This window comes from Jatropha curcas, chromosome 1 (genome assembly GCF_041381405.1).
Source record: "Jatropha curcas cultivar XTBG-Jc1 chromosome 1, XTBG_Jcur_1.0, whole genome shotgun sequence".
In the NCBI taxonomy this organism is placed as follows: domain Eukaryota; kingdom Viridiplantae; phylum Streptophyta; class Magnoliopsida; order Malpighiales; family Euphorbiaceae; genus Jatropha; species Jatropha curcas.
The window spans coordinates 33,857,700-33,870,094 of record NC_143151.1 but is presented as its reverse complement, the minus strand read 5'-3'; the positions used below and the strand labels follow the sequence as shown (position 1 = coordinate 33,870,094).

The 12,395-nt window shown below is 33.2% G+C and overlaps 4 protein-coding genes across 4 annotated transcripts; 2 read left to right on the top strand and 2 right to left on the bottom strand.

The window, feature by feature from the left end:
* The first annotated feature begins 621 nt into the window (after positions 1–621).
* Positions 622–1,822, top strand: LOC105631333 (FCS-Like Zinc finger 17). The gene is made up of 2 exons (XM_012213413.4): positions 622–972; positions 1,187–1,822. Exons 1-2 carry the CDS (start codon positions 695–697, stop codon positions 1,401–1,403), a joined length of 495 nt encoding a protein of 164 aa, XP_012068803.1. The 5' UTR covers positions 622–694; the 3' UTR covers positions 1,404–1,822.
* A 69-nt stretch (positions 1,823–1,891) lies between these two features.
* On the bottom strand, positions 1,892–2,555 carry LOC149499428 (late embryogenis abundant protein 2-like). The gene is made up of 2 exons (XM_089717803.1): positions 2,332–2,555; positions 1,892–2,251 (listed from the first exon to the last, which is right to left on the bottom strand). Exons 1-2 carry the CDS (start codon positions 2,367–2,369, stop codon positions 2,047–2,049), a joined length of 243 nt encoding a protein of 80 aa, XP_089573929.1. The 5' UTR covers positions 2,370–2,555; the 3' UTR covers positions 1,892–2,046.
* A 1,267-nt stretch (positions 2,556–3,822) lies between these two features.
* Positions 3,823–4,799, bottom strand: LOC105631663 (agamous-like MADS-box protein AGL62). Its single transcript, XM_012213837.4, has one exon. The coding sequence runs from the start codon at positions 4,552–4,554 to the stop codon at positions 3,907–3,909; it is 648 nt and encodes a 215-aa protein (XP_012069227.1). The 5' UTR covers positions 4,555–4,799; the 3' UTR covers positions 3,823–3,906.
* Positions 4,800–8,844: 4,045 nt separating this feature from the next.
* On the top strand, positions 8,845–11,629 carry LOC105631334 (Subtilase family protein). The gene has a single exon (XM_037641518.2). It carries the CDS (start codon positions 9,002–9,004, stop codon positions 11,351–11,353), a length of 2,352 nt encoding a protein of 783 aa, XP_037497446.2. The 5' UTR covers positions 8,845–9,001; the 3' UTR covers positions 11,354–11,629.
* Positions 11,630–12,395: the final 766 nt, after the last annotated feature.

Sequence of the window (12,395 nt, the reverse complement as noted above, 5' to 3'; positions counted from 1 at the left end):
AAAAAAAAAAAAAAAGTAAAAAATCTATTTCAGATGGAACGGGCCTGGGCTCAATCGGACCCAAATCAGATCGAGCCCGCATGTCTGGATTACTACATGACAAGGAGAAACACATTAGAAAGGATGTGTCAGACGAGGTGATTATTGAAATAATTTTATCTTTCTTCCGGCCATGGATAGAATTTGAGATCCTTCACAACTTCCACGTTTCTCATATTTGACAACAGAAAAAGTTATTTTTATTAAATTTCATTAATTTGTGGGTGGGTCAGACACTTTCTTTTTTTGGAATCTTATCATACGGGCACATGTTCGCTGACACTTTCATTAATAGGTTTTTTTAACTATTATCATCAAATATTATTTAAAAAAAATGACTATTTTTTACTGTAAAGTCCGTAATATTATAAAATATGATAAAACCTAGAAAAATTATTACTAATTTATGCTAAAAGAAATTTAGCACATGATTTAATTTATGCTAAAAACAACATAAACCGTCCGGACAGTAGGCGTTGAATCACTGTATATCACTTTTCTTATGCGATGAAATACATGTGCAAACAAAAATAATAAAAAAAACAAATAAAAAATTCAAGATATGCTTTTATATCCACCTCTTCTTCTTTAACACAGCACTTGAAATTCCTCTCTCTCTCTCTCTATTGCTCAGTTTTTCTTCTCTGAATTAACAATGCTAGCAAAATTCAAAAGTCCCTTTAAGATGCTAGGAGGGTACTCTCAAGATAGCGAGACTGTGAGTTCAAAGAAAGCATTAATGGTTGTTGGGTTGCAAACCCTTGTGCAGATATCAGAAAGGAAATCCAATTATATTGTTATAAAATCTACAATGAAGAAAGTATATCACCACCGTCCTCCTGCAGCCACCACCACCATTGAATCTTGCTACCTCAAATCTTGTTGCTTGTGTAACAAAAACTTGAGCCTAGACAAAGATGTCTACATGTATAGGTAATTCTTCAAAAGCTAATTAAATACTTTTTTCCTCTTTTTAATTATTTCAGATTCCTGAAGAGAAAATTCAAAAACAACCTCATCTTTAATTATCACCAAGAAAAGAATAAAGCTTGTAAATTTTAATTTGTAAATCTTAAAACAATATTAGCTTCTTTTCTTCCCCGCTTTTCCTTTGATGGGATTGATCTAAAACAAATTGAAATGGCAGGGGTGATCAAGGCTTTTGTAGCATAGAATGCAGAAACAGACAGATTGTTTTGGATGAAATGAAAGAACTAGAAATATCTACTAAGCAAATGAGAAAATCTTATAGGCATTGTGGCTCGGCCGGCCGGAATGAGATACATCTACTCCTAGAAGAGCTTCGCCGGCGAGATAAAGCAGTTCCTCATACTCATAAAAAGCACTGGGCAATCGTTTCATAAACGTAATTTACTGTAATGTTGTTTTTTGAGTGGACCACACAGATATTCAGTGGGATAATGTAAAGCGCAAGAGAAAGTGACAACAGTGGGAACTTACATATATCTTTTTGTAACCCTTAGATATTTATTTAATTTATATATATATATATATATATATATATATATATATATATATATATATATATATATATAATTGCAACATATAAAAAGACGATCAATCAAGCAATAATCTTTTTTGTTTTTGTTTTTCTTGTTTGTTTCATTTTCAATAGGTAAGATGAGGATTAGGTTTGATTGTTTCCTATCACTGTCATGCTTATCTGTTAAAATGGAAGTCCATTATAGTGAGTGAGTAAAGTGTATTAAATTATAGTTGGAAACAGCAAATCACAATCTTTACTGGCATATCTATCCTCAAAGATATTTTGCTTTCTTAATTTATCATTAGATCTTAATCTTTAAGGCTATGTTGGTTCGGATGTAAATGATTATGAGAAATAATAATTTTTATTTATACGTTTTGTTTATGAAGAGTCACCTATATATGGGTACATGAGATTATTGTATAGTTAGTAGGACATCCATAAGGATTTTATCATTATCATAGATCCATGTATTTTATAATATAATTATTTTTATCAAGTTAAAGTTTGTGTTTTTTGTTGAGAAACTTGTCTCTTAAGTCAGCAACATCAACCTCTCCAAAATGAGATTCAGGAATCCAAATACCAGTCTTCGGATCTCTCATCCAAAATGACTTCTCCTTCACCTTCTTCTCTGCCAAATCTTCTGCTTCTCTCATCACTGATAAAACTTTGTTTTCTGTTGCAACTGCATAAGATCTCCTACTGCAATACTTAATCAAAATATTAATATACATATATCAAGAAACAAATAAATAAATTATAAACAATAAGAAACCAATAACCTGACAAGAAGAAGGTTTTTCATTTGAAGCTTGTCCATGTTTGTGGAAGAAAAAACAAAAAGAAAAAAAAAGATATAATGTAGGTTTTGTTTTTTGGTTGTTCAGTGAGGGTTTGCTTTTATAGTGTCAAAAGAGTCCTACTTGTTCTTCTTCTTGAATTTTTAAGTTTGGGAATATTTGTTTTTATGAAAGATTCAGTAACTTTTGTATACTTATAAAACATTTGTGTTTATATACACACACAGACACACTCAATCAATGAATGAATTTTGAACTCTAAACTATATGCACATATACAAATTTTTAAATAATTAATTTATACATTAATTAATATATAAAATAAGATTTTGAAGGGTTTAAAGCATTTGAAGCTCTTATTAGTTTGAATATAAGAACTCCACTAGATAAGAACTCAACCTCTGCATTTGAAAGAAGGCAAGGCATATAAGAACTCCACCAGATCAATACTTTTGAATATGAAGAAAGTAAGGATTATATATTGAAACTGACACCCTAAAGAGTCATCAAGATTCTGGATAGCAACATCAAGATTTTGCTTTTGATATTATAACCAATTATTCCTATACAAATTGCAAAAAGCTCTATTACAACAATATTGTTCTCTCCCAATATTAATCCAGCTCCAAAATTGTAATGGATTTTGATTTTTAAGTTAGGATTAGTGACAATAATGGTGCATTAACTGTTTGATATTTTATATTAAAAAAAATATTAATTTAAATTAAAGTAGAAAATTCTAAAAGATTGATCCAATAATAGGTTTAGTGACAAAAAGCTGGTTTTTGTGTCTATAATTGAAAGAACTTCCAAAAACCTCTTTGCAATAATACCTGCACCAGCTAAGTATTTTTCTCTCTTGATATTCGAGCAAGGTCTATTTACAGACATCTCATGGAATTACATGTTTGCCATTCTTCTATGAACTAGATTTTGATCAGAATCTGCATCATTAAAGTTTTTGTCTGCGTATTAATTTTTGTGGCTCCATGTTTCTCTCGATCGAGGACCTAACTCAGTTGTCTTTTAACAGCAAGTACTCTCTTTTTTATGGGCTGGGTTTCAGATATTTCTTACGTTGCCTGTTAAAACGGGCCTGCTTTAATCTAATGGACCCAACATCTATTCTTTAAAAGCTACAAGCTAAGGAGGGAAGTAAGAAATTGAAATCTTGGTTTTCTTCTCTTTGCATTAGGAACCTGCATCACATAATCATTAGTTTTCCGACCAGATTACAAGGTAAAGGATTCCGGTTGACAACTCCGAAGTAAACCTTCAACAAGACCTGCCTGAGCATATCATCCAAGGCTATTCTCACTTACCTTACTAATTAAAAACAAAAAATTAATTAATGAAACCCAATACTCAAAAACAGTTGATTAAAAATTAGACATATCCCTAATTAAGAAGGACATGTCCAATATAAGATAGTATCTACTCATTTTATTTTTCAAAAAAAAAAAAAAAGGAAAATTGATAATTAAGAGTTTAATTAAACTTCGATGATGACTAACAAACTATGTTATTTTTAATATAAAGATGGTAAAGAACTCACGACTAATATTCAAAGTTGAAACCAACATCCAAAGCATCCAAACCATCATTCTGACCCTCAATGAACTGGTTAATAATTCCCGTTTCACCAGAAGCATTATGAGAAGCCATTTCGTCAATCTTTATCAGTACATTCTTCTTCAACTCTTCTAATGACTCCTTATAACCTTCAAGCTCTTCTTTTTCCACATTATCAACTGGTAGATTCCACCAAAATTCACCATTGCTTTTCTTGTTAGTTTCGTTTCTTATAACATCCACAGCTCTTTCTATCTCCGCCAACCGGGTAAGAGATTTCTTGTACTCTTGTTCTTGCTCGGTTTCGGTCACAGCACTACTACTACTACTTTCCAATAAGTGACAGTTATCGTTTTTCTCCTCTGTTTCAGCAATATATCGATCAAGAACCTTGTCGACATCTGGGTTACCGAAAGAAAACACTTTTCCATGCTCGGAGAAGAGGATTACGGCGACATCGGCACCGCATAAGGTTGAAAGTTCGGTGGCTTTTTTAAAAATACCACTTTTGCGTTTTGAAAACGTAACATAACGGCTGTTTATTTTCTCCACTTTCTTGATCTCAATCTTTTGCCGGCCTTTGCTTGTCTTGCGCTGTTGTTCCTGTTGCTGTCGGTTGTTTGTTATGTCCATGGCGGTTTAAGGATTGTGCAAGAAGAGGAAAATTGTTATGGTTTAGGGTTTCAAGTTTCAACTTCGAGTGATTGTATTTATAGAAAGGTTATTGGCTTGGGTTTTCAGTCCTTGGATATTGAAGATCCGACGGTTGTGTTTGAATTTTCCAATTTCCTATTTTGGGTGTTAGATACCGGAAAAATCATGTTCCTCAAGTCACCGGCAATTAACTCCCTAATGAAGGAGGAATATATGCTCCCATTGTCGGTAATATTCCAACCGTGCAATTTGTGAAAAGGTTATACGCAGCGTTTCACTTTCAGGATGAGATGCATGTACCACACGTGTAGCATTCTCGCACGCACGTGTGAATCTTAAAACTTAATGGGCACCATAATTATGGAAAACTCTGATTCTTGGGCCCAACATTGCTTTGCTCTGCCATCTCAATTCAATTTCTTCAACTGGCCTTCGAGTCATTGACCATAGAAAGTTTCTATCAACTTGCTCTCTACCCACAAACATATGGGTCCATTTGTATAAATTGCTTTTTCAATTTTTACTAAAAAAATTCCTTATCAAGCATAATGCAATAACTGTGTGTTCTTTCTTGTAGTGTAATATTCAATTAATTTAAACATGAAAACCAAAAATAATTATTTAAAAAAAGAAAAAAGAAAAATTAGTATTAAACTTGCTGATTTAAGTTCATGATTACAAAACCCTTGTTGAATAATCATTTTGGATATTCATTTCATGTAGTATAATACTTGGTCATTAAAGCTTCATCATAGTCTATTCTAGCTACATTTTTTTTTTTTTTTAATTAAAGGTTGAGATTCTCACAGGCCAGAAAATCAGGCCAGCTTTAATTAGGTTTGAGTGTTTTTTATTAAGTCTAAGTACATAATTAAAGCAATCTAACTAGCTTAACTAGGTAAAGCACTAAAACCCATTCTAATACAGTGGTAAATCCTCATATTTGTGGCCCTAAAACCCATTTTAGCTTCAAAGATAAAGATGGTTAGGTTAATTGCTTTTAGCCGGTGCATAAGGGTTTTGAGAGAAATTTTAAAAAAAAAGTGCACAAAGTTAATTAAAAAATCCCTAAAAAAAAAGCGATTCAATTATCATATTTGCAACCGACATCAAAATTTGGTCAGCAACCAGGTTTTGAGCAGCGGAATCGTGATGGTTGCAAATCGGTTTAGATTGAGATTAGGGACTGATATTTCGGTCCCTATTTATATTTTTTTTAGTGAATTCATTAATTTTATAACTTAATTATATATATATATATATATAGAGGAGATTTCATGATAATAAATAAATAATCTGCTTTTGTAGTCACTAATAACAATATAAAAGGGTAAAAGGGTATATGTGATGACTATATAAAAAGAAGCAAAATGATGTAATTATATGCTCTCTCTTTAACAGATAATCAAGTCCTTTCTTTTCATATTTGCTTTGCCATCACTCTCCAAGTTCTTGTGTTTAACAAAAGTTGGTAAAGAGGAGAAGACAATAATTGAATTAAGAGGGTCAATAAGAAAGATGATGCAAGAACCTTCTCATAAACCTAACTACTTTCTTTTTTTTCTTTTATAAAGGCATTTGAATTCTAATAATCAACATCAGATACCCTTTAAAAAGTTTTACAAGGAAGATAAGACCATGAAAATATGGAAGTTCTTTAAAAATGGACATGAAAGGTTTTACTTTGATTCAAAATACCAAATCCATACCCCACACTTGGAGGCCTGAGGCCCCTTCCTTCATCTTCTTTACTACTCATAAACCATAATTACACTTTCAATAATTGCCAGTGAACTGTAACAACCCCACACAGAGTCCTTTTCCCTAGTCTTTACCATCTTCTTCTTCCTTTTTTTATTATTATTATTTTTCTTTTCAACTCTCTTGTTTGCAGTTTCATCTTGTGATTATCCATCATCATCCTTCCAAGTCCAAAGGTTAATCCTCTTGTTTCTACCCTTCACTGTTAAACTATTAACAAACCAATATCTAATCTAAAAGATTTGTTTACTGTGCTTTGAATCACTTTCCTTTGAAATTCAAAGATTTAGACAAAACTTGTCCAAAAGAGACCGAGTTTTGTCGTCTGAGGAGTCCCCACCATTATAATTTATAATGTGAAACAGAAGAAGAAGCAATTAAGCAACATTTTACCTGTGGTTGATGATCAAGAAAACAAAAGCATTGATAATTGTATTATGGTTTGCATATTAATAAGTTTCTAAAGAATGGAACCCACCACCAATTTTTCTCCCCTTCCAAAATGGTAATCATGCTTCAAGATTATAGACAACTGTCCTTGCCATGCGTGTAGCAACTAGCAACTCTTCTAAATTGGTACCAACTCTCGATGAGCGATCATCATCATCATCATCATCTCTCTATTAATTTCTAGGGTTTTTTTTTTTAAAAAAATTGTTCCACAGAAATAGTTATTCGTAGTTTCTTTTTATTATTACTATTGGTTAAACAAATTATTTATAGTTTTATTAATAGATAAATGTGAAATAATTATTTCAAGAACATAACAAATTTAATATATTGTTCGTTAGCTGTTATTTCCCTCCTTAAAGAGTTTCAAAATGTCCAAATATCAATATCAATGTATATATAAATGGGTTCCCACCTTAGCAATTTCAATCTTTTGGAAAAGTCCAAGAATTCAAAGGAGGGAAAAAGAAAAAGAAAAGTGAAAGACAATTAGTAGGTTGTTGGCTGTATTTTTGCTTTTCGTTTCACCATCATTGATATTGAAAAAGACTGTGAACGATGGAGGCCTTTAAAATTCTGGAAAATCCCCAACCATGCATAATTTAATCTTTCATTTTTTCTTAGAAAAAAAAAATTATGACTCTCTAAAATTTTAAAAGTGAGGTTGTAATTTTTTGAATTTTTACCTTTTATGCTTATGGACATAAAATTGATTTACTTTTCACTATGTGTGTGAGATTAATAATAAAAGAAAAAACAAAATTTAAAAGATTACCATATCAAAAAGTGAAATTATAAACTTATTTTCGAAATTTAAAGGGTGATAAGCTGAATTAAATAAAAAATAAAAAAATTAACTGTTAAAATATTGGAAATTACAATGTTGTCTTAACATTTTAATTAAAATGATGAGGTATGCTTATCTTTTTAATTTGAATTTTTATTAATTAGGAATTCTTTTTATCGATTAGAAAGAATAATATATTAGAAATACGGTTGGAATTAAAATATAAATCTAATTATAATAATGTAATTAACTAATTAAATGTGCTGACATGAAGCTATCTCTCTTTTTTATTTATTTATTTATTTTTAATGTAAAGAATGAGAAGAGCAAATATACGAAGTGGCAACAACAGAGGTCAATGTCACGTGTGAAGCGTCCACACGTGAGAGAGGAGACGGCATTAATTCTTAATTCCAAAATAGGTAGATTCATCGGCGTAAATAAATGCAATATTTTAGTTCATTAGTTTGTCGCGTTTGTAACACTTGTCGTTTTGATTTATGAATTTTGAGTATTGGATTGCATCACATTAATTACTTTTTATTTTTTTATCCGCAAAATAAATTTTATTTTATTAAAACCATAATGTCCAAAAAATTTAAATTATTCAAATATTATTCCGAATCAATAAACAACGTTACCTTAATTACTAATTTAATATATTTAATAAATATGGATATTATATGAGACAGGTAATTTAATTTGCGACTATTTGAGGCACATTAATAATTTTAGCAATCAATTCAAAATAAAATGTAATTTTATATATAATAAATCTATCGATTCGATGAATTTAAGTGTTAAATAATTGAAAAATATTATTTTTATTTAATAGAATACTCACACATGTTAAAAGGAGAATCGAGCATTATTCACCATCAATACATACATCTCATATATTAATAACTGCTAATTAATATAAATATAATAGTGTCTAAAATTATATATAGTTTTAGAATTCAAATGAATTATTCTACTACTTACATTATATTTTAAGTGTTTTCTAAAGTAATTGTGTAAAAATGAAAAAAAAATACTTTAATTAATTAAATTACTATTTTATTAATTTTAAAAATAAGGAATAAAATAAAAATATTTTAAAGTGTAAGACAATATTATATTTTAAAGTTTGAATAATTTTTTTGCTGTTTCCATAAAATTAATATATTTGATGTTAAAAGACTAAAAATTATAAAAAGCAAATGAAAGAAAGCAACAAAATCCCACCAATTTCAATTTGAAAAAGGAAAAAGACCAAGATCCAAACTTTGAAAACTTTCAACCACCAATGGACAATAGTCCAAATGCAGTACTTACCCATATCGCCAGCATCACTAGGCCACCACACATGTCCATTACTCCATTTTAAAGCTACTCAGTGACAGTCTGCCATAGCTCACACTTCCATACCTCATCTCTTTCTCGTCCATGGCTATTTTCCTTCTCTTCTTCCTTTCTTTACTTTCTTCCTCCTTTTCTTCTTCTACGAATGACCTGCCCAGAACCTACATAGTTAAAGTCCAACACGATGCCAAACCAGCTATTTTCACTCTCCACAAGCACTGGTACGACTCTTTCCTTTCCTCCCTCTCCTCCTCCGTCGATAAAACGCCGTCTTCCTCCCCGCCTTCTGAGTCCCGTATCATTCACACTTACAATACTGTTTTCCACGGCTTCTCTGTCAAGCTTTCTCCAGTTGAAGCGCTTAAGCTTCAAACCTTTCCCCATGTACTCGCCGTCATTCCTGAACGTGTCCGGCATGTGCAAACCACGCGGTCCCCTGAGTTTCTTGGTCTAAAGACCACCGACAGTGCTGGGTTGCTTAAAGAATCTGACTTTGGCTCGGATCTTGTTATTGCAGTTATCGACACCGGAATCTGGCCTGAGCGGCAAAGCTTCAATGATCGGAACTTGGGTCCTGTGCCAGCGAAGTGGAAAGGGATTTGTGCAAGTGGTAAAGACTTCAGTTCATCTTCTTGCAATAGAAAGCTTATAGGAGCTCGTTACTTTTGCAATGGTTACGAAGCTACCAACGGAAAGATGAATGAGTCGACGGAGTACCGATCTCCACGGGATTCCGACGGCCATGGCACTCACACCGCATCCATAGCCGCTGGCCGTTACGTATTCCCAGCTTCAACACTTGGCTACGCCAAAGGTGTCGCAGCAGGAATGGCACCTAAAGCTCGACTGGCCGCTTATAAAGTATGCTGGAATGCCGGATGCTACGATTCCGATATCCTCGCCGCATTTGACTCCGCCGTTAACGACGGAGTGGACGTTATTTCTTTAAGTGTCGGCGGCTTGGTGGTTCCATATTATTTAGATGCCATTGCTATTGGTTCTTTTGGAGCTATAGATCGGGGTGTTTTTGTCTCTGCCTCTGCTGGTAATGGCGGCCCTGGTGGCCTTTCAGTAACCAACGTAGCACCTTGGGTTACAACAGTTGGTGCTGGAACTCTTGATAGGGATTTTCCAGCTGATGTGAAGCTTGGAAATGGAAAAGTAATTCCTGGTATGAGTGTTTATGGTGGGCCAGGTTTGACTCCAGGTAAATTGTATCCTCTAATTTATTCTGGTAGTGAAGGTGCTGGAGATGGTTACTCTAGTTCATTATGTTTAGAAGGTTCTTTAGATCCTAAACTTGTTAAGGGCAAAATAGTGGTATGTGACAGAGGAATAAATTCAAGAGCAGCTAAAGGTGATGTTGTTAAGAAAGCAGGAGGTGTAGGAATGATTTTAGCTAATGGGGTTTTTGATGGTGAAGGTTTAGTTGCAGATTGTCATGTATTGCCTGCTACTGCTGTTGGAGCTTCTGGTGGTGATGAAATTAGAAGGTATATTTCTGTTTCTTCTAAATCAAACACACCACCTGCTGCTACTATTGTTTTTAAAGGTACTAGACTTGGCATTAGGCCGGCACCTGTTGTCGCTTCATTTTCTGCAAGAGGTCCTAATCCTGAATCCCCTGAAATTTTAAAACCTGATGTTATTGCTCCTGGTTTGAATATTCTTGCTGCTTGGCCTGATAAAGTTGGACCCTCTAGCGTTCCAACTGATAACCGAAGAACTGAATTCAACATTCTTTCTGGAACTTCAATGGCCTGTCCTCATGTTTCTGGTTTAGCAGCCTTGTTAAAGGCTGCACACCCAGATTGGAGTCCAGCTGCTATAAGGTCAGCCTTAATGACCACTGCTTATACAGTCGATAATCGCGGGGAAACAATGCTTGACGAGTCTACTGGAAATACTTCGACTGTGATGGATTTTGGTTCTGGTCATGTTCATCCACAAAAGGCCATGAATCCTGGCTTAGTTTACGATGCATCAACACTTGATTATGTTGATTTTCTCTGCAACTCAAATTATACTATTAACAACATTCAAGTTGTAACAAGAAGGAAAGCTGATTGCAATGGAGCAAAAAGAGCAGGTCATTCTGGAAACTTGAATTACCCATCAATGTCTGCTGTATTTCAAGAGTATGGGAAGCATAAAATGTCTACACATTTCATTAGAACAGTAACTAATGTTGGGAATCCAAATTCTGTATATAAAGTTACAATCAAGCCACCAGTTGGGGTTAATGTCACAGTAGAGCCAGAAAAGCTTGTATTTAGAAGAGTTGGGCAAAAACTGAGCTTTCTTGTTAGAGTAGCAAGTAGGGCAGTGAAATTATCACCTGGAGGGTCAAGCATGAGAAGTGGTTCAATAGTTTGGTCAGATGGGAAGCATACAGTGACCAGCCCTCTAGTCGTTACAATGCAGCAACCTCTTTAGGAATTTTGCTTTATATTTGTGTATTCTGTAGGTTTATATATAAATATTTACATATGTCATCTCTTTATGTATAAAGAGAAATGTATGAGGAGGGTTTAAGGTTTTCTATATCAGAAAGCAAGAGTTTGGGAATTGGGTTTTTAATGTATAATTAATTTGGGTAGCAGAAGAGTCTAGAAAGAAAATGTTTGTAGAAATGTTGTATGTGTGTGTGGGTTTTGACTAAGAAGCCAAAAAATCATAATGAAAAGAAGACTTCTCTTTTCTTTTTGGAAACCTTGTAATTGAATCTTCAACTAATTATAATTTCCTGTCTGTGCAATGCATGCATGTGAGATTATCTGAGGATTAATTGTGATTATTTATTGTTAACAACATGCAAATTCTCAGTCAAAGTAACAGAATGTACCAAGTTTAGCTGCTTAAGAACAAAGGTATCGCAATAATAACAATAATAGGACAAAAATCATGTGGGGAGGTTTGTTTTATGCTAAAATGGCTTACCTTCCTGTTGTTTTACATTTAGCAGGTCCTGTGTGCTGCTTTTTAGTAACTGATTAACAGAAGATCAGTTAAATTTTTAATTGTTTTTGTTTGTGTACTCCGTGTCTGGACCAATTCATGTACCTAGCATTAATTTTGTTTTTCACTTAACACACATTAATATATTATGGACAGGTACTCGAATACTATCCGCAAATTTTATTTTTGAAGGTTTTATTTGAAGAGAAAGATCACATCAAAAAATTTCTTAGCTGTAACTTTTAAGTGGGTATATGTACAAGAATTGAAGTTTGGAGCTTTCGTAATGGCTATGGCAAGAATGGAAAGGGAAGTGTCAAGCTATAAATGGAAGATAATGAAAGGCTAAACCCTATATAAATGGAAATGGTATCTCTCCTGTGAATGAAAGCAACTTGGCCTGAAAACTTTACTCATGACTTAGAAATTTGCTTTACAAGTAATGGACCTCCACAACGTGCATTTTAGGTGGCATTCTGGTGCTTGCTGCCTCATATCAATCATCATGTCTCTTTCTCTT

Coding starts and splice junctions, on each gene's coding strand:
- LOC105631333 (XM_012213413.4), top strand. CDS start 695: ATGCTAGCAAAATTCAAAAGTCCCTTTAAGATGCTAGGAGGGTACTCT. Junction 973..1,186: donor AAAGATGTCTACATGTATAG/GTAATTCTTCAA, acceptor TTGAAATGGCAG/GGGTGATCAAGGCTTTTGTA.
- LOC149499428 (XM_089717803.1), bottom strand. CDS start 2,369: ATGGACAAGCTTCAAATGAAAAACCTTCTTCTTGTCAG. Junction 2,252..2,331: donor AAAAACCTTCTTCTTGTCAG/GTTATTGGTTTC, acceptor TAAGTATTGCAG/TAGGAGATCTTATGCAGTTG.
- LOC105631663 (XM_012213837.4), bottom strand. CDS start 4,554: ATGGACATAACAAACAACCGACAGCAACAGGAACAACAGCGCAAGACA.
- LOC105631334 (XM_037641518.2), top strand. CDS start 9,002: ATGGCTATTTTCCTTCTCTTCTTCCTTTCTTTACTTTCTTCCTCCTTT.